At 50.5% G+C, this 22,274-nt stretch overlaps 1 protein-coding gene and 1 pseudogene across 3 annotated transcripts in view; one reads left to right on the forward strand and one right to left on the reverse strand.

The window, feature by feature from the left end:
• Positions 1 to 802: 802 nt before the first annotated feature.
• HM13 (histocompatibility minor 13) overlaps positions 803 to 22,274 on the forward strand; it is a 38,965-nt gene continuing 17,493 nt past the window's right edge. For 2 of the 3 annotated variants that reach the window (XR_003617303.2, XM_008140973.3), the window contains exons 1-4: positions 803 to 1,093; positions 10,874 to 10,972; positions 16,085 to 16,167; positions 21,756 to 21,844. Coding sequence is in view for 2 of the 3 variants with exons in the window: in XM_008140973.3 (XP_008139195.1) it covers positions 866 to 1,093; positions 10,874 to 10,972; positions 16,085 to 16,167; positions 21,756 to 21,844 (499 nt within the window). In the remaining variant the exon portion in view is untranslated. The remainder of the gene's footprint in view (positions 1,094 to 10,873; positions 10,973 to 16,084; positions 16,168 to 21,755; positions 21,845 to 22,274) is intronic. The other variant, XM_008140974.3, reaches the window with a different exon arrangement.
• Positions 3,101 to 5,715, reverse strand: LOC103285783 (28S ribosomal protein S15, mitochondrial-like; annotated as a pseudogene).

Below are 22,274 nucleotides of genomic sequence, written 5' to 3' on the forward strand. Positions count from 1 at the left end.
ATCATATATGAATGTTTATTCCGATACTGCCGGCAGTATGGGAGAGCAGCAGGTCATCCACAAAAATCTGCTCTGCAACCTTCCATAAGCCAGCTGCTTATATTGGGTAGAAGGGCAAAGATTACATGGGGAAGTAGGGATTACACGCGTGGGGAAGTATGCAATTTGGGCTGGGGTGGGACCCCATTGTTTGGGCAACAAGGTCATTAATCCTTCCAAGATATTAGGTAGTTCTTGAATGAGAAGGGACCACATTCCAAGTTGGTTCCCAGGTCCAAGGTTGACTGCCAGGTCTAAAGTTGACTCCCAGGTCCCGGGGGCATACAACTCCCAGTCAGGTTAGAACGTCTTTTCTTTAATCAGAACAAAGCCATCACGGTTAACAGAGCAAGATTAATAATTCTTATAACTATAGCTAGTCCCCAATATTCTATTTTTTCCCCTAACATTATTCCTTCTGTGTCCTCAGAGCCTACGACAGTGCCTGGCACATAATGGGATATTCAGATATTTAAGGAGCGAAGGAACAATGGACTATTGGGTGAATGCATGAGTGAGTAAATAAATTTTTAGTTATGAAGATTAGGATCTTTGGGACAGTCTGGTCGACTGAGGAAGTCCACTGAGACTGAGAATAGGATACCCTGGTCTCTCTCAGGGTGGATGCCCACCACAGGGGTCTAGTGATCCTTTCTTGACCGCGTCTAGCAAGTTGCTTAGCAACCGGCCGCCGGGCCCTCCGCCCCCGCTAGAGGGCGCTCGGGCGGAGAGACGTGCACGCGTGCGCGGCCCTGACGGCGCGGGAGGCACGTCACTTCCTGTTTCTTTAGGGGAACGTGGCTTTCCCCGCAGTGCCCATCTCCTGATGCAGCGGCCGGAACTGGAATCGGACCCGGAGCGCAGCTTCGTTATGGACTCAGCCCTCAGTGACCCGCATAACGCCAGCGCCGAGGCTGGCAGCCCGGCCAACGGCACCGCACGGCCGCCCTCCACGCCCGAGGGCATCGCGCTGGCCTACGGCAGCCTCCTGCTCATGGCGCTGCTGCCCATCTTCTTCGGCGCCCTGCGCTCCGTGCGCTGCGCCCGCGGCAAGGTAGGGTCGGCGGCAAAACCGGGTGCTTTCCACCCCGACCTGGGAGGCGGCTGACATGGGCCCGCCCCGCCCGCCGTAGAAGAGACAGACACCTCCTTTCCCTGCGCCTGATCCCCACCTCTCCCCACCCCTGGCCCACCTCCCGCCATGGCCTTGGGCGCTGCAACCTCGGGGCCCCGACCCGCGATCCGGCTACTGGCCCTTCCCCGCATAGGGCCTGGGTGCTAGCGCCGTCAGCCGACCCTCACTCTGATTCCGGTCCTAATTGTTCTGAGCCGACTAGACCCAGCCCAGCCTCTGCTCCGGCTGTTCTTCCCACCTGAGACAGTCACCCCATCCCGGCTCCGCATCACCCCGCCCTGTCCCTGGTGGGGCGCTGGTCCTGAGGACTCGTGAGTGGTACAGTCTCGTGTCATCCCCCTGTCAGGAGCCCTGCCACACCCCATCCCAGGGCATTGTCTGGCATCCAGGCCCAGCCCTGGACTCGGACACCTGTCCACCTGGAATCCGTGGCTTGTAGTGTGCTCTCCCAGAATCTCCAGATCAGGCCCTTGTCCCTGCCTCAAAAAATATATCATAATAATAATTAGTGTTATTATTATTATTTTAAAGACCTAGGAGTATAGCCCCAGCTTACAGTTTTTCACATCACTTTCTGGAACCAATTTCAGTCGGCCAGCCCCTCAGTACCTGGCAACTTGGTGCCTCCCTGTTTAACCAGGTGTAGACACCTTATTTGACTGGTTTCGTCTCCCTGACAGCCAGCTAACCTTGTCTTACCTGAGCCTAGACCCTCCCTCAAAGTAGCCTTTCTCTTTGTGCACCCAAGACAGTCCCTCCACCAAATGGCCTACCTGCTGAGTAACTGCGCTGCTGTTGGCACCCGGGTGAGACTGGCCAGACCACATCCCTGGCTTTCCTCAGCACCTGTCCCCTTGGATACCAACGAGAACCCAGCACCTTCCACCTCTCCTCTTCCCGCCCCCACCCTTCCCTAAATTAAGCCCTCTCTAGCCCACCGTACCAATGGCTTCTCATATCCTGGCACCCAGCGCCCTCCTCCCCAGCCTCCCGCTCTGCAGCTCCCGCTGCTCCTCCCCACCCAAACCTGAAGTGGAACCTAAGCGGAAGCTGCCTTACCCCAAGAGGCCCACAAAGCAACTGCCGCTTTTGAAACCGCTCATACCCGCCTTCTGGAAACATCACCCAGCTTGAGCTGTGGTGAATGAAGCCTGCCACCTTTCTTCCCCAAAATGCAAGGACTCAGCTGCCGGTTCTCTCTGGTCAGATGCCGAGGGGAATAGGCAGGAAGGTTGGCCCCATTTACCTTTGAAGCAGAGTTCAGGTGGCCTTCAGCTCCCACCCCCACCCCCCCACCCCCCAACAATACCTTCTGGCAGACACTTTGGTGCAGGGAGAAGTTCTGAAAGAGACCAGGACCGAGGCGGTGAGGGGCAGCATGTGTACGCTGGGCAGTTTATCTGAGCGGCTCCCAAAACTGAGTCATTCTTGGCAGCTTCTCTGCATAGGGGTCACTCATCTCTTCCGGAAACACCTTCCAGGCAACAGAATTTCCTGAACTTCCACCATTGTCTAGGGCAGTGATGGTGAACCTGTGACACGCGCGTGTCAGCACTGACACGCGGCCGCTGAGGCGGCCGCATGCCGAGGATGAAACATTTGCGAAATAATGTTTTTTCCTCAAAGTGACACACTACCCGAGTTATGCTCAGTTTTTTGGCGAAGTCTGACACACCAAGCTCCAAAGGTTGCCCATCACTGGTCTAGGGTGTGGGGATGCTGCCGAGATGAGTGGTTCTGAGCCCTGTCACCGGGGAGCTCAGGTGTCTGGACAAGGGAGGAATACCTAGCTCTGTGACTGCACTACAGGTAGAGCTCAGGGTTTAAGGAGAAGGGCTGGGCACACGTGGGGCAGGGCAGGGCGGTTTTGTGCTGAGAAGACATTCTAGGAATGAGGAATCCAGGTAAGTAGGGGTGCGAAGCAGTTTAGAAGATGGTGTGGCTGGAGCAGAGGGTCCGGATAGAAGAGAGCTTTAGATCCACTGTCGCCTCAAATACCTCCCCCCAGCATCTCCTGCGGGACAGCAGGGGTTGGAAGACGGTGCATGAAGTTGTAAAGGGCCTGATCCTGACTTAGTAGCCTCCCACCGCTAGGATATTCTAATGTTTACCAGGCCTTCACCCTCTATTATTCTCCCCGCAACTGAGTATGGTGAGCAAGGCCAAGTTTATTATCCCATTGTACAGAGAAAGAAGCTGAGGATCAAAGAAATGGCTTCTCAAGATCACTCTGCCAAATAGTGACAGAACCGGGTGCTGCTAGTCCTCTTCTGGGGCCCTCTCCTTGATACACAGGTGCCCCTAAATATAGAATCCCACGTAGGTGCCCCTAAATGATACACAAGTGGCATTTTGGCCGAGAGAAAGGACTGGCCAAATGACTTCCTTTTTCTGCCCTGAGTCATGCTTCCCCCGTCATTTGGCAGGAAGAGAGGAAAGTCAATATGGGGGCTCAAGAGTTTTGATTTCCCATCAGTGTTAAACCCCAAAGCCAGCTGAGAGAGGCCATGTGAGGACAGAATTCTCCCTGAGACCAACTTGTCCATAGCAGGCAGGGCAAATTAATGAAATGAGGAGGAGAAGAGAGTGGGGCATCCAGGAGGGTGTTAGGAAGAAGTAGGCATGGGTGCCCATTCCTGTTAGAGACCTGCGTTCCCAGAAAAGAGCAGATCCCAGGCCCAGCCATAGCTGCACAGCAGATTCCTTCAAAAACGCTTAGCCTGTAACTCCGAGGAGCCCCTCAGCCAACTGGACTGGGCTCCTCTCTGCAAGGCCCTGGGCTGGGTACCAGTGGTGCCAGAACAGAGAAGGCCAAGCCCTGCCCTCACAGTGCGCAGTCACCAAAGAGAAACAGATGTGCGACCAGCCAACTAAACGGAATGCTGATGTGCCTCTAGAATTGACAGCAGTTGTCTGTGTGTGGAGGGTAAGCGTTCAGCAGGAGGAACAGGAAGAGAGGGGGGCCTGGGACCACAGGGGAGACGGGGAGTAGTGTGACGTGAGCCCGGTGCAGGGGCTTGGATAGGGGACAAGAAGATGCTTAGGGAGCCTACAGGCTTTCTGAGGTACTGAATCCTGAAGACAATGCAACAGTTAATCTTCCTAGTTACTACACAGTAGCTCTTGGGGGGAAAATTCAAACCATGTGGAAATGAAAGGAAAGGGCTTCTCAGTACCACTCCTTGGAAGTAACCCAGTTGGCTGTTTGGTGTGTAAACCTTCCAGAACTTTTTCTGTGTTTATACAGACATGTGTGTGCCCATGTGTATATCCATATGTAAATTTATTTTTCTAAAAATTAGGATTTATAGGGCATAATGCTCTGCAACTTAATTGTGTGTGTGTGTGTGTGTGTGTGTGTCTTCTTTAACAATGTCTCGGTCGTTTTCCTATGTCAGTACGCATGGATCTACCTCATTGTCCTGCGGCAAGGAGGGTGGGTAATGCACGCCCATGGTATAGAATTCCAGAAGAGCAGAGGGGTGCATAGCCAGTGGCCCACATTCCCTCCCCAGAGGCAGACCTGTTACCTGTTTCCAGGAGAGTCTGTGCCTTTACAAATAAACATGCTTTTCCCCACTTTTGCTATAACTGTCATATTTTATTATATATGCACTTTTTTGCACCTTTCTTTTTTCCATTAAATATATGTTGGTGACAAATGTATCGGTACCTATGGAATGGTGGTCCTGCCTGCACGCCAAAAGCGTGACTCAGCATCACCTGAGAATCTGTGAGAAATGCAAATTCTTTTATAACTCGAACAAAATTTATTGGTTTTCCTTGATGGACTCTGGAAGAGCTTTTTGGGTTCCTCTGGCCTTGTTTCCGGGCTGCTGCTGCTTTTAAAGCCCTTGGTTGCTTCTTCAGCTTTTAAACCTCCTGGTAAACCCAACTGCACAGAGCCTTCTTGGTCACCCAGCTGCAGTGGGCTTTTCGGCAGTACAGGGGGGAAAGGTGTACTCGATCCCCAGCTCCTTGCACATCTTCTCAGAGACGTAGTAGGTGGTCTTGGGGAGGTTTTTGAGCATCTTTTTCCTCTGAGCAATGCTCATCAGCAGATAGCGCTTGTGGGCTGTGTCCCTTCAGTGTTTCTACATGTGTTCTTCATAATTGCGGATCCTGACAGGCAAGGCAACGCTTCGGGCCTCCAGGGAGCTGGTGTCCTCAGGGTTTGCCACAACCTTGTCCATCAGTCGCTCTTGCTTGACTTTTGTGTGTGTGTGATTTTTGTTGTTGCTTGATTTTTAGCTTCTCCTTCCGGTTCACCTTTTCCAAAGACAAGAATCTTTTCTCGACATCAGCCTTCTCAATTCCAGGACGTTCTGGTAATCTGAGCAGCGTGGAAGGGGCAGGTCGTCTTGGCTGGGCCAGACTAGTTTCTAGATGGCATATCCGCAGGCGGCTGGCAGCCAAGACCTTGGGGAGGTGAGGGGAGGACCCCGGGTCAGATGGAAGTCAGGCGCACCCTCCACCCAGCAGCCCAAGGGCTGGGGCCTGGGGCAGAATGGAACGGGCACCCTCCACGCCGCCCTCAGCATGGTGGCTTCTGCCCCCAGCGGGCAGCTGCGCTGTGGCCTTTGCAGTGCAGACCGGTGACATGGGCTGAGAAATGCAAATCCAGAATGAGAAACTCAGGTGGGCCCAGCAGTCTGCTTTCACCAGCCCCCCTGGTGGGTCTGGTGTGTGTTGAAGTGTGAGAACCCTGACAGAGTCCTCCGCGGTTCATTGAGGTTGTGTGGGTTCTTTGCTGTTACAAGCCAGGCTGGAATCATTCTCGTACAGTCATTTCACACTTGCCAGTGTATTTGTAGGATAAATTCCTTGAAATGGATTTGCCGGGTCAAAGGCAAAGTGTTTTAAGTTTACCAAATTATCCACCAGAGGGGTTATACCAGTTTAGACTCCTGCCACCAATATCCTGGATTCCTGTGTAATGACTGCCAAGGGTCCGTTAGCCGGAGATGTTTGCGCAGGTATGTGATACAGTCAGGTCTAAGCTTCAGAAAGCGCTCCTGGCAGGGCAGTCATAGGCAGGAGGGAGAAAGGAAAGCGGCTGGTGAGGTGGCTGGAGGCAAAGGATTGGGGTGAGGGGTTAGTTCAGGAAATGCTGAGGAAGCAGAATTGCAGCAGGGTGGGTGAGTGGACGTTGTAACGAGGAGAGAAGACCCTCGGTCTCCAGCTGGAGCGGCAGAGTCACAGAAGGGTCCACGAGTTCCAGAGCGTCTCTAGGGCCTGGCTGGCAGCTGTATCCCAGAGCCTGAGCTGAACCAATGGCTGGAAGCCGGGCATCTGTCTTTCCTCGCTGCTCTTGCTTCCGCCCTGATAACGGAGCATCCAGAATGTCACTGGAAACTAAAATTATGTCTGCTACTTGTGTCAGCGTTCCCCCCACTCTAATGTTTCATGTGTCAGGAGCTATTGCATTCGTACAGGAGTGTCTGGTCTAAAAAAATCCAAATTGAATTAGGAGAGAATTCTAACAACATTTAGTGTTTTTGTAACTATGAGGTTTAACTGTTCTGTTGCCAGCATCTGTTCCTCAGAAAGGTCTCAGGCTCCCTGAGCATCTTGTCACAACTTTCCAGCAGAAATTTCTAGATAGGAAAGGTAGAGGGTACCTAGGGAGTAATAGCCAAGAGTTTGGGCTCTGGAACCAGATGGCCCCAGTGTGAATCCTGGCTCTGCTGCTCGCCAGCTCTATGACCTCAAAGCAAGTCATTTCACCTCTCTGAGCCTCAGTTTCCTCATCTGTAAAATGGAGCTACTAAGCGTACCTGCTTTGTAGGGATTTTGTGAGGATGAAGTCATGTAAAATGCCCAGAACAGTGCTTGGCCCCTAGAAAGCTCTCAGTAAATGTTATCCTTATTACTGTCACTGTCAGTCGAATTTCAAGTCTCCCATTCTGACTCAGCGTTACGGCATGGGTTATTTATAACAGTCACCCACGGAGGAGACCTAATTCCTTTGTATGGTGGAGCATCTGTTCAACCTTGGTTTGTCATCAAATAATATTAAGCCTCTTCCCGCCCAGGATACTGGGCTGAAATGAAAGGAATATGTGGAAATGAGCCCTAACGTGGGTAGGCGAAGCCAGAGTCCCCTGGATACTTTCACACCAGTGTGCTTGGCCTTCAAGGTCTTGCTTAAGTGGCATCTGCTCCAACCACTTCTGATACGCCCCTACTTCCATGCAGAAGTAGTGTCCTGTTTGCTTTCTCACGATCCCCTTGTATATAATACTACAAAGCGTTTAGACAGCTTGAGTGACATGCTCAAGGCTCAGCACTGAATACTTCCAGTGCAAAAATCCTAGTCTCCTGACAAGTCATACTACAGCTGAGGAAGTTGAGGCTCTGAGAGAGTAACTCCCAAGGTCCCACAGCTGGGGAGGCAGAGCAGGAAGCAGACTGGGCTTTCTGACATCAGAGCCCTCTCAACTATTTGGCATGCGTGCCATGGATCAGACCCGTATACGTGTCTTATTTTGTCACGTGTCACCGTGTATGGTGATATTCTGTTTGCTGCCAAGGTCTTGGCCGACTTGCCTGTGAACTCTGAGGTCAGGAGCTAGTTTGGGGGGGTGGGGGGTTGTTTTTTTGAGTGTGTGCTCACACTACTGCTACACAGGAATCAATTTGTGGAGGTACACAGAGCGGGTGAGGAACTTGGCCAAGTCCCCAAGCACACCCCTGCCAAAAGCAGAAACCAAGGGCCGAGAGGGAAGAGGGAGGGACGATAACCCTGCCTCTCAGTGCCAGTGTTGCTCACCCTCCCTCCCCCCGCCCCTCCCACCTCCCAGCAAGGCTGCCAGAGAGTGACTCCCACAGAGCTGCCTCTGGGGGCTCCAGAGGGAGGCTTCTTCCTTCTAGCCCTGTGCCTGGGCTCCCAGCCATGCCTGTGTGGGGTTGGGTGAAGGGGGCCTCCCTGGTGATCGCAGCTCCTCATGTTCACAGCACTTTACAGTTTGCCAGATGACACATCCCATATCTCATTTGGTTTAAGCCCCTTGCCCCTTTTAGAAGTAAGTTTGACAGATGGGTAAGTGATTTGTCTCAGTCACCCAGCAAGCCATTAAGAGAGCAATGAATACCTTGGCTATACTTCATATGCATCATTTTGCACATGTATGAATTATAACTGTGGGGGAAATTCCCAGAAGTGGAATTGCTTGGTCAAAGGGTATGTGCATTTGTGCTTTTGGCAGCTATTGGCCAGTGTGCTCTCTACGGGAAGACCTGTCAGTAGTGTGGGTCAGCCCGTTTTCCCCATAGCCTCACCAACTCAGTGTATTATCAAACGTGGATTTTGCCATTCTGATGATGAAAACTGGACTCTCAGTGTACTGTAATTTGAGCTTCTCTTATTAAGAGTGGAGATGGCCCTCACCAGTTTGGCTCAGAGGACTGAAAGGTCCCAGGTTAGATTCCGGTCAAGGGCTCATATCTAAGTTGCAGGCTCCTCCCCAGCCCGGGCCCTGATCAGGGCTCATGCAGGAGGCAACCGATCAATGTGTTTCTCTCACATTGATGTTTCTCTCTGTCTTTCCCTCTCTCTTTAAAAATCAATGGAAAAATATCCTCAGGTGAGGATTTAAAAAAAAACCAAAAGAGTAAAGATGAACATCTTTCCTGTGATTAAGAACCATTTGTAGTTCCTGATCTGTGGATCTTCTCTTTGTATCTTGAGCATGTGCAGGTTACAATTTGACAAACCTGCCCAGTGGCCCTCCCCCAGAGGACCAGTTTGTACACAAATGAGTGACATGTAAGCGTCCCAGTTCAGCACCCCTCCATCTCCTAGTGATCATTTCATGGCCTTCCTGCTCTATGCCCCGATCTCCTTCGCCTTCTGAAACCTTCCACCGTGATGCGTGAGGGCCTCCCTGGGCCAGATACCTCTCCAGGCAGCTTCCCCCTCAGCTTGTTTTGTCCTGTTGGGGTTTGTTTGTTTTTTTTAATATATTTTATTGATTTTTTTACAGAGAGGAAGGGAGAGGGAGAGAGTTAGAAACATCGATGAAAGAGAAGCATCGATCAACTGCCTCCTGCACACCCCCTACTGGGGATGTGCCCGCAACCAAGGTACATGCCCTTGACCGGAATCGAACCTGGGATCCTTCAGTCCCCAGGCCAACACTCTATCCACTGAGCCCAACCGGCCAGGGCTCTCCTGTTGGTTTTTAAGAGGCAGCTGTGAGCCAAAATATTAATGAGACTGCAGCTGAACATGATCCCTTCTCTTAGGGATGCTGGTGCCTTAGTCACAGGATGGACGTGATGGTGGAATCTCAGGCACCCTGATGAGTGTGGCTCTTGTGGAGAGAACTTCTCTTTGGCATGAGCAGAAGTCTAATCTGGTGTTGCTAGGACCTTCCGTCGCTATGATATAAAATAGAATTAGGCATAAAGTGCAGTGAGAGTTGCAGTTGTGAAGCAGGCTTACCCCAGTGGGGGAATCTGGAGAAGCTTCATGGCAGGGACACTCGCTGGCTCCTTGAAGACTGGGGGTTTTGCCTAGCAGAGGGCATGGAGAGCATCGTGATTCCGAACGCTTCTCACTTTGTGTTTTTAATATTCTACTATTGATGAGTTTTCATTAGAGAGTCTTTTGGTATGAATTCTACAGAGCTATTTAATTCCTGTGTTGCACTATTACTCCATTTCCAATTTTTCCATATTTATAATACTGAAATTATTTTTATTGCATTCAGTTCTTTTTCATGTAAACATTTATCCTCTGTCAGCTCTTTACCCAGATCACATTCTTGCCAACTACGGCATCTGCCATTGTAAGTTTAGTTGCGGCTTTTACTCTTACCAGATTCGGTTTTCCCAAATTTCTTAAGTTTTAAGTGTTGTCAAGATTGGCTTCTCACCCTGGCCGGTTTGGCTCAGTGCATAGGGCGTCAGCTCGCGGACTGAAGAGTCCTGGGTTCCATTCGGTCAAGGGCACATACCTTGGTTGCAGGCTCCTGCCCCACTCAGAGCTCGAGCAGGAAGCAACCAATCTATGTCTCTCTCACATCGATGTTTCTCTCTGGCTATCCCCCTCCCTTCCATTCATTCTCTCTAAGAATAATCAATGGGAAAATATCCTCCAGTGAGGATTACCACAAAAAAAAAAAAAAAAAAAGATTCTTCTCACTGTTGGTGCCTTCCCATTGTCCGTTTTGTTGGTTGTTGGTTTATTTCCACTCAGTGTTCACTACCTGCAGGATAAGAGATGAATCCTATTTACCTCTTAGCTAAGCCATAAGAAAATTGGAAATCGTTCTCATGCGTTCTAGGACAACTCTGTTGTCACCAGTTCCCAAGGTTTTTGGTTTTTGTTCTTGTTGTTTTTCAGTTATTACGTTCCCAGTGGCTGCCTCTGCCTAGATCTTCTCCCCAGAGAAGCTACATGTTGCACGGGTCCTCCCTGGGCCTTCCCTGTCAGGGTCCAGATTTCCTCAATAGCAAAATAGTGGCACCCGAGCATCTTGCCCCAGAGTGGCTGGGCAGCAGCCCTGGCAGGGGGAACAGCCTTAACAGAGCCTGGAGTTAAGAAAACACGGGGCTCCTGCAGCACCTGATTGAGCGGGGGCGGGAGGGGGAGGGAGGTTCATGAGCTCCTGGGGCATCAGCTCCTCACCAGCGTCCCGCCCTAGGAGGCCAGAACACACCCCGCTCAGTGGGCGCCTTCGTTCTCTCCTCTAGAATGCCTCCGACATGCCCGAGACCATCACCAGCCGGGACGCCGCCCGCTTCCCCATCATCGCCAGCTGCACGCTCTTGGGGCTCTACCTCTTCTTCAAAGTAAGTCTTTGCCACCTGTTGTGCCATTTGATTTCAGTAACTTGATTTCCTTTTGTTTTATTTTTTCCATCCCAGGAGACATGCATGTTCGTTGTAGAAAATGAAGAGCAGGAAAAAATCCTTAAAATTCTCCCCTAGAGCCACTTCCCAGAGACAGCCACATATCCTTTGGGACTGTTTCCCACCAATCTTGACTTCCTTTCTGCGTGAAGCTTTCTGGGGTTTTGTGCATGATACCCGTTTGGTTTCATGGTGCTCTTTATGTTGGGATGGGGTATAGCTTGTGTCTCAGACATACCTCTACCTTACTAATTGCTTTTTTTTTTTTTTTAATTTATCGAGGTTTATTTTCCTAATAAAAGTTACACAGGCTCAGTGTTGAAAACCTGGAAAACACAGAAAAGTAAAAAGGGAAAAACATCAGTCATCCAAAACCCCTCTTCCAGAGACACTCACAGAGTCCCTTTTGAGGTGTGTCCTTCCGCTGTTTCTCCCGTGCATGGTTTGGCCGTAACTGTGACCATGTGGTGTATTCAGTCTCGTAGCTGCTTTTTTCACTTCCCATTAATAACATCGTAAGCATTTCCTCATGTTACTGCAAACTCTCCTTAAACTATGTTTAATATAACATAACTTATTTTCTAATTATAAAAGTAATATAAAAAAAAGTAATATAAATAGAAAACTTAAGAAAAGGAGGGGAAAATACCAAGAGAAATACACAAATGTAATCCCTTTTGACATTTTAGCCTGTCTCCTTTCAGGCTTCTGATAAGCATATTTTTTAATAGTACATCACAAGCACTTTTTGCCTGATCAGTGAAAATTCCTCAAGGACAACCTTTAACTTACAATTTCAAAATACCATGTCTATGGTTAAAAACCTCTTTCAATCTCAGAGAAGGTGTAAATGAGCCATAATCCTCTCCTCAATATAGTTTCTTATGAATCTTTACATAAAAGATTGTATAGCTCTATATTTATGTTAAAATTTAAAAACAAATACGTTTCAAACCTAATACGATTTTTATCATGGAGATATTTTTGTATCAAGACAGTTAAATCTGCCTCATTCTTTGTAACAGCTGCTTGTGGATCTGTTTTGTGGGTGTGTCCTGAGGCGCGCTGAGTGCTGGGGCATCCCTGCAGCGCCGGGAACACCTTCGGGCACGTATCGTGGCACGTGCGTGTATTGACAAGGGTGTCTGCAGTAGGGTTACCAGGTCAAATAGCATCTCTGTTTGTAATTTGGACAGATAGTGCCACATCCACCCAAAGAGGTTGTGCCATGTTTACATGCCCTCCCACAGTCCCAAGCGTGCTGGCTTCCCTGTACCCTCACCTGCACTGGGTCGCAGCCAGAGTCTTTGTTTTTACCAGTAAAATGGAATTGCTAAAGCCTGTTTCCTGGTCCATTGCTCCGGCATTGTTGGATCAGAACTACTCTTTTTAAGGGTTTTAGAATATCTCCCCCCAAGCCTATCCGCCATGGATGACTTGTATCATCCCCCTCACTTTAAACAGAAAAAAACATTTGGATTTTTACTCTTACCAATACATAAGAGTGAATCAAGTAACAATAGGTATTCATCCATTTTTGTATTTGTTTTTTTTTTGTGTGTTTTTTCTTTCTTTTTTTCCTGGACCTCAGGTGAAGCATTTATCAAATGCTTTGGTTCACAGCACAACAGCATCAATCCATGCCAGGTCCCCCTCTTTGTCCGCCCCACCCCCACCCCCCTGTACCCCTGGTGCCCACCTCCATTTCCCACCTCCATTTCTCTTTCTGCCAGAGGTACCTGCTCTAATGGCTTGATTTGTGTCCTTAGATGTGTGTCTCCTTGTGAAATACATGGTGTTGGTGCATCAGTGTGTATTGATGAGGGTCTAGTTTCCATAGATAGAGTTGTGCAGGACATCTCCCTCTGTTTCCTTTTGCTTTCCCCTGTACCTTTGAGATCTCTCTGGGGCTCTGTGTACATTTAGCCCATTGCCTCTGACTTTGCTTTTAGCAGATCATTTCTCAGGTCTCTGTTGTGCTAAGTGCCAGGAATACACATCCAGGGACTTGCCTCAAGACCTTCTAACGTTTTTAGCACTTAGGATTCCTTCCTTAGGCAGATTCCCAGGAAGGGTTTCTGGCAGCAGAGGCATGCGCATTTTTACTTAAGGCGCTGGATGCCCTTGCTCCTTGCACGTTGCTCCTTGCTGGGCCTGTCTTCCTCCCCTGGCAGGCAAGCCCAGCCGGCCTGGTGCCAGAGGGCACAGTACACCTCTTCCCCACGGCCACGGGCACAGTACACCTCTTCCCCACGTCTCCGCGGCCACGTCGACATTTCTGAAAGGCGGCTGCCTGGACACACGGCCCCCAGCCTCCTCCCGAGCTCCAGACCGCCAGCTGGTTGTTGGTCTGTTTAACAGGGGCTGTCTCTCTGCCCCTTTCCTCCTCTCCTGAGTGGGGCACTGGAGTTTATAACATTTCTCAAATCATAAAATTTACTTGATCCCATCTCATCCAAAACTGATTGCTTTGAGGCAGCTCATGACAATTAAACTTTCTGGCAGCCAGCGCACAAAGAAAGCGAGACTTGGTGCACAATTCCTAGTCCACACAGACAGGCCAACCAGCAGCTCAAAGGTGCAGCCAGAGAGACATTTTCCCAAGGGCCTCCATTGAAAGCATATATTTCAGTGTGAGAGGTACACCACATCGTCAAGTAGAACACAATCCACGTGTCTCTGTTCATAGATCTGTTTCTCATAGTGTTCACAATGTAGGGCACTGATTCGCCCATCCATCCACTCAATCTATAAACATCGATAGAGCGCCTGCTACACACCAGGCCCTGTGCTAGGTGCTGGGGACACCAGAGTGAGAAAAACCTTCAACCCATCCCTGCCCTCGAGGAGTTTCTTGCCAAGCGGTGGAGACAGACACTCAGACGTGATCGCATAGGTAAATGGGAGGTGAGTCCTGGGAACAGGACAGGTCTGTGAAGACAAGGCCTGTAGCACCAGGGAAGCACAGAACCATCCTGGAGTGAACCCCTGCTCCTGCCCAGACCCTCCATGTTAGACAGCAGCACCTCCAAACACATCGCCACTCAGCCAAAACCCCCGGGAGCCGTCTTGCTCCCTGCTTCTCAGCCTCATAGCCAGCCCCTCGGCACAGCCTGCACCTGCAGTTCCAGAACAGATCTGCATCTGACCACTGCTGCTCCCTTCCCTCCATCCAGCCCAGGACCTTCCTCCCCCCGCGGGATAATGCAGTGCCCTCCTCACGGGCTCTGCTTCCACTTTCACGCTCTAGACTGTCTTCCCCACGGCAGCAGAGGGACCCTCCCAGGCCCTCACACCATAGCCCTCCAACTCCAGCCTGTCTCACCCGGATGAATCCACAGCCTTTCCACAGCCCTGCAGAGTGTGTCTCCCTCCTGCCTTCCAGCCTCATCCCCTGACAATCTCCCCTTGCTCTCTCAGCTCCACACTCGGGCCCTCACTATTCCCTGCACACATAAGCATGTACCCACCTCAGGACCTTTGCCCTCACCCTTCCTTCTACCTCAAATGCTCTTCCCCCAAATATCCTCACAGCTGTTCCCTTCATTAAGGGTTCTATCCCAAAAGAAGTGAGTGTTGTCCTGTTAGGGGGGCTTTCCCTGGCCACCTGTCTAAATACCAGCTCTCCCCACTTCTCTCTCCATCTGCTTGCCCTGCTAGCTTTTCTTCTTGGCTCCCAGCACCACCTGACGTTATAGTGCACATGGGTTTCTTTTGAGATTCTTTCTCCCTCACTGGCACATGAACTCCATGAGGCAGGTACTTTTCTGCCTTATTCCTCGCTGCATCCCAGTGGTTAGCATGATGCCCTGCACGCAGGAGGCAGTAAACATGAGCTGGATTAATGAGGAATTTCCTCGCCATGTCAAGGAAAGCTGCTCTGAGCTGAGAGCAGAACGGTGGGTAGTTTTGGCCTAGGTCCGTGGTTGGCAAACTGCGGCTCACGGCCACATGCGGCTCTTTGGCCCCTTGAGTGTGGCTCTTCCACAAAATACCACGGCCTGGGCGAGTCTATTTTGAAGAAGTGGCGTTAGAAGAAGTTTAAGTTTAAAAAATTTGGCTCTCAAAGAAATTTCAATCATTGTACTGTTGATATTTGGCTCTGTTGACTAATGGGTTTGCCAACCACTGGCCTAGGTGAAAGGAGGAGATCATCCAGGCAGCATGTAGAGCAAGAGCAGGCGTGGTGTGGGCTGCAGCAGAGCAGTCTTCAGTGGTCACCATGAAGGCCTGAGGCCACGGTGAGGATGGAGGCCTTGAGCTGTGAGAGCAAAGGGAAGCTGCTGCTGAGAGGCTGTAAGCAGGGAGCAACATGATCAGATGGGCAGGTTTCAACAGATTCCAGAACAGCCCCGCTTGGGAGAGCCCAGTGTCCCTGTGGCCCACACGACAGCACATTATTGCCTCCCAGGTAGAGACCTTCCTAATAAATTCAGAAGACGATGCTGTGAATGGGGCAGGACATGGCAGAGCCTTCCCAAAGTCTAGAATGAGCAGCATGTGACCGTTGGCTTTGGAGCACTGAGAGAGAGAAGCTTCTCAGGGTCACTGACACCGTAAGACCAAGAAGCAGCTGTCAGCGCTGGCTGCCATGACTCGGGCATCACCATGGAGGAGCTGTCCAAAGGGTGTGATGGGGAGAGTGGGGCAGGGCGCAGGTGACTCATACGAGCGTCTCAGGACCGTGGAGAAGGAAGCTGGAGGGTACCTCCTTAGGTCCAGATGGCCTTCTTGGGACTCTGAACCTCAGATTCCCTCCCCCACGATTCCTCTGCAGGACTCTAGACCACAACCCTAATGTTGCCTGTCTCCAGGTAATGGGGCCACCAAATGCAAACCCACAGGCTCCGTTGGAGGTGCATCTGGTGGTCCTCTCTTTTTCCCCCATGGCCACGGAAACTGAAAGGTCCCCCACGCTGTCAGATTCTCCCCGATGCCGTGCCCCAGCTCCAGAGGGGTGTGACCAGCCTTCAGAAGAGAAGTGCGGACTCCGGTTTCCTGCCAGCCGCCGGCAGCCCTGACTTTCTGTTTCTCTTTGTATTTCCGCCTCAGATATTCTCCCAGGAGTACATCAACCTCTTGCTGTCCATGTATTTCTTCGTGCTTGGAATCCTGGCCCTGTCCCACACCATCAGGTCAGAAGGCATCTCTGCAGCCTTTGGAGCGTCTTTTTCAGGAGCCAGTGCAGGCTCCTGGATGAGAACTTGACCTTTGGCATCATTCAGAGCCAGGTTTGAATCCTGGCTGAGAGACCCAAGGGAATCTCTCCCCGTGTGACCCCGTGGGAGACCTAGGACAAGCATCCTAACCTCTCTGGGCCACAGTTTCCTTACCGGGAGTGATGAGAGTGTCCCCGGTTGCTGGGAAAGTAGCATTTGTGAGCAGTGATGTCATGTTACTTGTCACAGTCCTGAGCCGGGTAATAGCAGTGTCCCTGCCAGCTGTTAGAGCCCGCTGCGCCAGGCACTATGCAAGGCGCCTCGCACGTGATCTTATTTCATGAGGGAGGGCGGTGAGTGAGAAGGTAGGCGTGCAGGCTCTGGAATTTGACTGCCTGGCTTTGAATCCAGACTCTGCCACTTAATATCCCTGTGACTTTGGGCAAGTTACTTAATCTCTCTGGCCTCCATTTCCTCACCTGAATGTGTAGGGAAATAATAGTACCCTTCCTCGTGGGTCGTGTGGAAAGCTTTTATCACAGGATCTGTTACTGAGCACTTACTGTGCTCAACAACTGCTAAATCTTATTATTATTATTGCGCTAACCTGCCAGAAAACCTTATAAGGTTAGCTTTTGCTTTTAATCCTGTGTTAATTTGGAAACTGAAGCGCACAGAGGTTAACAAATTTGCTAAGATCCCACAGCTGATAAGCAGCAGAGCCAGGATCCAAAGCCAGGTCTGTGTGGCCCCAGAGCCCAGCCTCTTCCCACTGTCACCTGCTTAGATTGCCGCACGCTGGTGTCAGGTCACTGGTGATGAAGGGCCTGGACAGTGATCCGCAGGGGGCGCTGCTGCTGGCATTTGGGACATGCCAGTTCTCTGTGCATTGTAAACACTTGGCAGTCCTCGCCCTCTGACCAAATGGGAGTGTGCCCCCAGCCCAACCACGAGAGCATCCCCACCTGTTTCCATCTGGCCCCTGGAAGTGGTAGTGTCTCAGGCTGAGAACCACTGATAGACCATGAGGTGGGCAGCTGACCAGGGAAAGTTTCCAAAAGGAAAGAAAGCAACTTGAACTCAGCTTGGAAGGTAGGAAACCTGGCAGAGGTGTGAAGGAGGGAGAGGCCAGGAGCTGCAAGGTCTGTGCATGGTGAGGGGGTAGTCAGAATCTTCCCAGAGCAGTCGGAGAGAATCTAGAAAAAAGGAGAAGGATCTGCTCACAAGGACATTAAAAGCCAAGGTGAGCTTGGCCTCATTCCTCTAGGCACGTTGTTAGCAGAACAGTGTTAGTCAAGAGTGTGAGCTCAAGAGGCAGATGGCCTGGCTCTGCAGGCTCCATGATTTGTGTAAGCTACTCCAGCTCTCTGAGCACCAGCTTTTTCACCTATAAAATGGAGATCCTCCAGGTATCTCCTGGTAGGGGCGTGGGACAGATCTAGCATGTTACAAATCTGTAACATGCCTAGAGCACAGTGCCAAGCCCACCATGAGTGAGCTGCCAGCCCAAGATCATAGCTGGGACTTGAACTCTGGTCTTTTTCTTTTATTTTCTTTTTTTTTCTTTTTTTTCATTGATTTTAGAGAGAGGAAGGGAGAGGGAGAGAGAGAAACACCAATGTAAGAAAAATTGGTTGCCTCCCACACACACCCCAACCGGGATGGAACCTGAAACCTGGGTATGTGCCCTGGCAGGGAATCGAACCAGCGACCTTTCGGTGCACAGGACAATGCTCCTCCAACTGAGCCACACTGGCAGGGGCTTGAACTCTGGTCTTTTAACTGAGTTCAGTGTTGTTCAGCTACACCTACCTCCACCCACAAAATCTTGTCTAGGCACCTGGGGAGGATTCCACTCCAGCCCCCATCCTACAGAATCAAAGCACCTCTGTAATTTGACCCTAGCAAGATAGTGGCAAACCCAATTATTCTTCCTCAAAGACAGACTCTCCCTTCCTGGTAGACCATGGGTGGGGTGGGATCTAGGAAGTCACTTCCAGACACTGGGGCCCATCCTGATTAGCATCTTACCCACTCCAAACCCCATTCCAGTTCCAGTTCTCACCCATCCCACCCCTGCGTCTTTGAATAGCTTGAAACCCACAGCCCAACCACCATCACAGAGTGAAAGAACACAATATATTTTGAAAGCCACTGGTAGGCCATGTGCTGCGGCATTGATTATTTCACTTTTGTTTCAATAACCTGCAAGAGCGCTCCATCCAACTGCCCAAACAGAATATTTTGAACCTGTATCATTTTTACAATGACATTTTTTCCCTTTGGAACAATAACTGAGGAGCATGGTCCCAAATTAGTCCTGCATTATCTTAAGAAACAGTTATCCATCTGCCTTTTAACGAATTCATAATTTTTACTGATAAAAAATTATCAACAGAAAATAGAACCAACAGCAGCTAAAACGACACATGGTAAAATTTGTGAGTGACTAAAAATTATCAGAAGAACCATTTTCTTGCCCGGCCAGTGTGGTCCAGTGGTTGAGTCTTAGCCCATTAACCAGGAGGTCGTGGTTGGATTCCTGGTCAGGCACATGCCCGGGTTGCACGCTCAATCCTCAGTGGGAGGTTTGCAGGAGGCAGCCTATCGATGTTTCTCTCGCATCAGTGTTTCTGTCTCTATCCCTCTCCCTTCATCTCTCTAAAATCAATCAGTATATAAAGAAGAATCCTTTTCTTGATAAAATTTAGAGCACAAAGTATGACCTGGGAAGATTAGAATTTATAAAAACAATGAAGCCCTGGCCAGGTGGCTCAGTTGATTGAAGCATCGTCCTGATGTGCCAGGGTTGCGGGTTTGATCCCCGATCGGGGCGCATGCAGGAGTCAGCCAGGGAATGCAAGGATGGGTGGAACGACAACTCGATATTTTTCTCTTTCCTTCCTCTCTCTCTAAAATCAATTTTTTTTTAATTTTTTAAAGACGTGTGGTTTTTTTATTTCAGAGAGAGGGAGAGAGATAGAAACATCAGTGATTAGAGAGAATCATCCATCAGCTGCCTTCTGCACACCCCCTACTGGGGGTCGAATCTGAAACCTGGACATGTGCACTGACCAAGAATTGAACCATGACCTCCTTCCTGGTTCATGGGTCGACACTCAACCACAGAGTAACACTGGCCAGGCAAAAATAATAATAATAATAAAATAACAATGGATAGCCATGGGCAGAAGAGGTGTTCTCACCATATAGGGCCAAAGCTGTTCTCTGAAAAATGTGATATGGATCAGAAACTGGGATGAATGAAAGGGGGAAGAGAGAGCTTAAAGAGGGGGTCGGTCTTGGGATTGGCAGAGGAGACCTACTGAAAGGCTGTAAGACCTGAGCCTGAGCCTTGTCAGCCCAGGCTTGTGAGATTCCTTCCATCTCCACCACCATTTCCTGGCCCACCTCAGGCCTCTGTGGGAAGAAACCGCAGGTTAGGGTTTGGGGGAAGGCAGGGCCTGCAGCCTGCCTTTACCTTGCACCATCACTGAGACTCGAGCCCATGCCAAATCCTCTCTGCCAAGGAAGCTCGACTTATTTGTATCACCTGTGAGTTCATCCCCACCCAGCTCACCTTTAGAGGAGAAAAGGAGTCAGCCAAACGTTGCCACTCTAGGAACAGGAGGCCATGTCACCAGTTTCTCTTTCCACCCCCAGGGGAGAGGGCAGCAGGATGTGGTTTCCCTGCAGGAAGCAGTGACCTTTAGCTTTGATGTGAGCCATCGAGGACCAGAAAAAAATCTGCCTCAAACAATAGTCTGCGTTTGGAGGCCTTCAAGCAAGCATTTGCCAGCAGCCTCCTGGTACCAGGCGACTATCAGGAAGATATTGTAGTGTTCCAAGTGAGGAAACTGTTGCACAGAGCAATTAAGTAACTTGCCCAAGGTTAATAAGTGGCAGAGCTGGGATTTGAACCCAGGAAGTCTGCCTCCAGAGTCCATGTTCTTAATTGCTGGTTGAGAAGGCAAGCATCAAGCTTCTAAGGAAGAGGCCAGACTGGAGTGAAGGGCTTAGTTCCTTGGGCCTTCTCTCTGCCTCCACACATACATTCTGGCTTTAGACTTTCCCAAAAGTGATTCAGCAAACTGAGCTGAATCATCCTCACTCATCCCAGCTTCCGCCTCCACCTCCTCAGAGCCTGCTGTGGAAGCCCACTCCCGATTCCATCCTGGGGCCTGCCACATCTCATGCCACAGCCTTGCAGACTGGGAGGGATTGGCTGTTTGACAAGTGGGGAAACTGAGCCCAGAGATCATTCTTTTTTTTTTTTACAGAGAGGAGGGGAGAGGGATAGAGAGTTAGAAACATCGATGAGAGAGAAACATCGATCAGCTGCCTCTTGCACACCCCCCCACTGGGGATGTGCCCGCAACCAAGGTACATGCCCCTGACTGGAATTGAACCTGGGACCCTTCAGTCCGAAGGCCGATGCTCTATCCATTGAGCCAAACCGGTCAGGGCCAGAGATCCTTCTTAATGCCACATCTTTCTCCAAGCCCCAGGGTCTTAGAAAGAGGGCTCCCTTTCCCCTGCCTTTACCACTGTGCCCTAGTTGCCTCTTGGCCTGCCTCCATTTACCTGCCATTGGGAGCACCGTTCTGGATTTGCCCACCTCGTTAGTGTGTCAGTCTATCTGGCATTGCCAAATGCTTTCGAGCTCAGGGTCTAGACAAGCTCCAATGATGAGGGAAACTCACAGTTCTTACATTCCAGCTGTGGATGCACTGCTGGCCTAGCTTCTCCCTGCCCTCTCTCCTATCTTCACAGCAACACCTGAGACAAATGGTAGCATCCCCACACACAGCTGAGGAGATGAGCCGCTCACGTGGCTCGCCCAGGGCCACACAGCTGGTGTGTGGCAGATTAGGCTTCAGGGCTGGGCCACCCAAGCCTGGGGCCACCCCAGGCTGCACCAAGAGGCCTAATATGCCAGCTGATCTTGCTCTGTGGGTGATCCAGAAAAGAACGTCTGTTCCCTGCCCGGCCAGGAAGCAGAGTATGCTGGATTACAAGAGAAGAGGCCAAGCCCATGCTGGGTTAACGTGAGGGAATTGCCACCCATGGGGCTGGGATTTGTCCGGCTGATCAAGTCCAACGAGTTCATAAAAGTCTCAGGCCTCACAAGTCAAGGGAGTGGGATGACCATCAGGTCATCTAACTTAGTAGGTCGGAAAAGGAGTTCAGGAATATGCATTCTTGACGAGGGACTCATACAGACGGTGCGTGGACCAGACTTTGGGATCCGTTACTCTCCTTAAAACTGCATTTTCCATGCAAGTCTGCTGCTTTGTGTTTCTTGGGTGACAGCCTAGAGGCAGTCTGGAAGCACCAGAGCCCAGGGTTCACATCTCAGCTCAGAGACTGACTCCCTGTGTGACTCTGGGCAGTCACTTACCCTCTGAGAGCCTCTGGCTCCAAATGTGTAAAATGGGCACAATAACACCTGCCTGTCAGGACAGCTGTGAGGCTGCTGGGGATCACAGCTGTGAATGGGGGCTTTATTGGGGTGGTTGCCCACGGGGGCTCTGTTTGCTAATCTGCTTTGTCTTTTCTTCCAGCCCCTTCATGAGTAAGTTTTTTCCAGCCAACTTCCCAAATCGACAGTACCAGCTGCTCTTCACGCAGGGCTCTGGGGAGAACAAGGAAGGTCAGTGCTGCCCGCTTTCCTCCTCCACTCCCCTTCGTCTCTCCGATGTTGGGGCTCTTGGATAGAGCGAGTGATGGAGAAGGTGGGCCCTGGGTCACACTGCCTGGGTTCACAGCCCAGCTCTGCCACTGCCTGCTTGGGGCACTCTGGGTGAGCGCCTTTACCTCTCTGAGCCTTGGGTGTTTTTGTTGGGGGTTTGTTTGTTTGTTTATCGGTAAAATAAAAGTGATGATCTATTACCTCCCACTTAGGTATGTTGTTAGGACGCAAGTAGGAGATGAGTGGGAAGCATTCAGCACGCTGCCTGGCTGTAGTAAGCACTCAGTAAAAGTTGTCTGTTGTAGCTATTTTTAGTATGATTACTTTCCTACCTAAGATTTGAAAGGGAGGTTCCATGACTTTTTTTTTTTTTTTTAAGAGAGAAAGGAAA

Source organism: Eptesicus fuscus, chromosome 12 (genome assembly GCF_027574615.1).
Source record: "Eptesicus fuscus isolate TK198812 chromosome 12, DD_ASM_mEF_20220401, whole genome shotgun sequence".
Taxonomy (NCBI): Eukaryota; Metazoa; Chordata; class Mammalia; order Chiroptera; family Vespertilionidae; genus Eptesicus; species Eptesicus fuscus.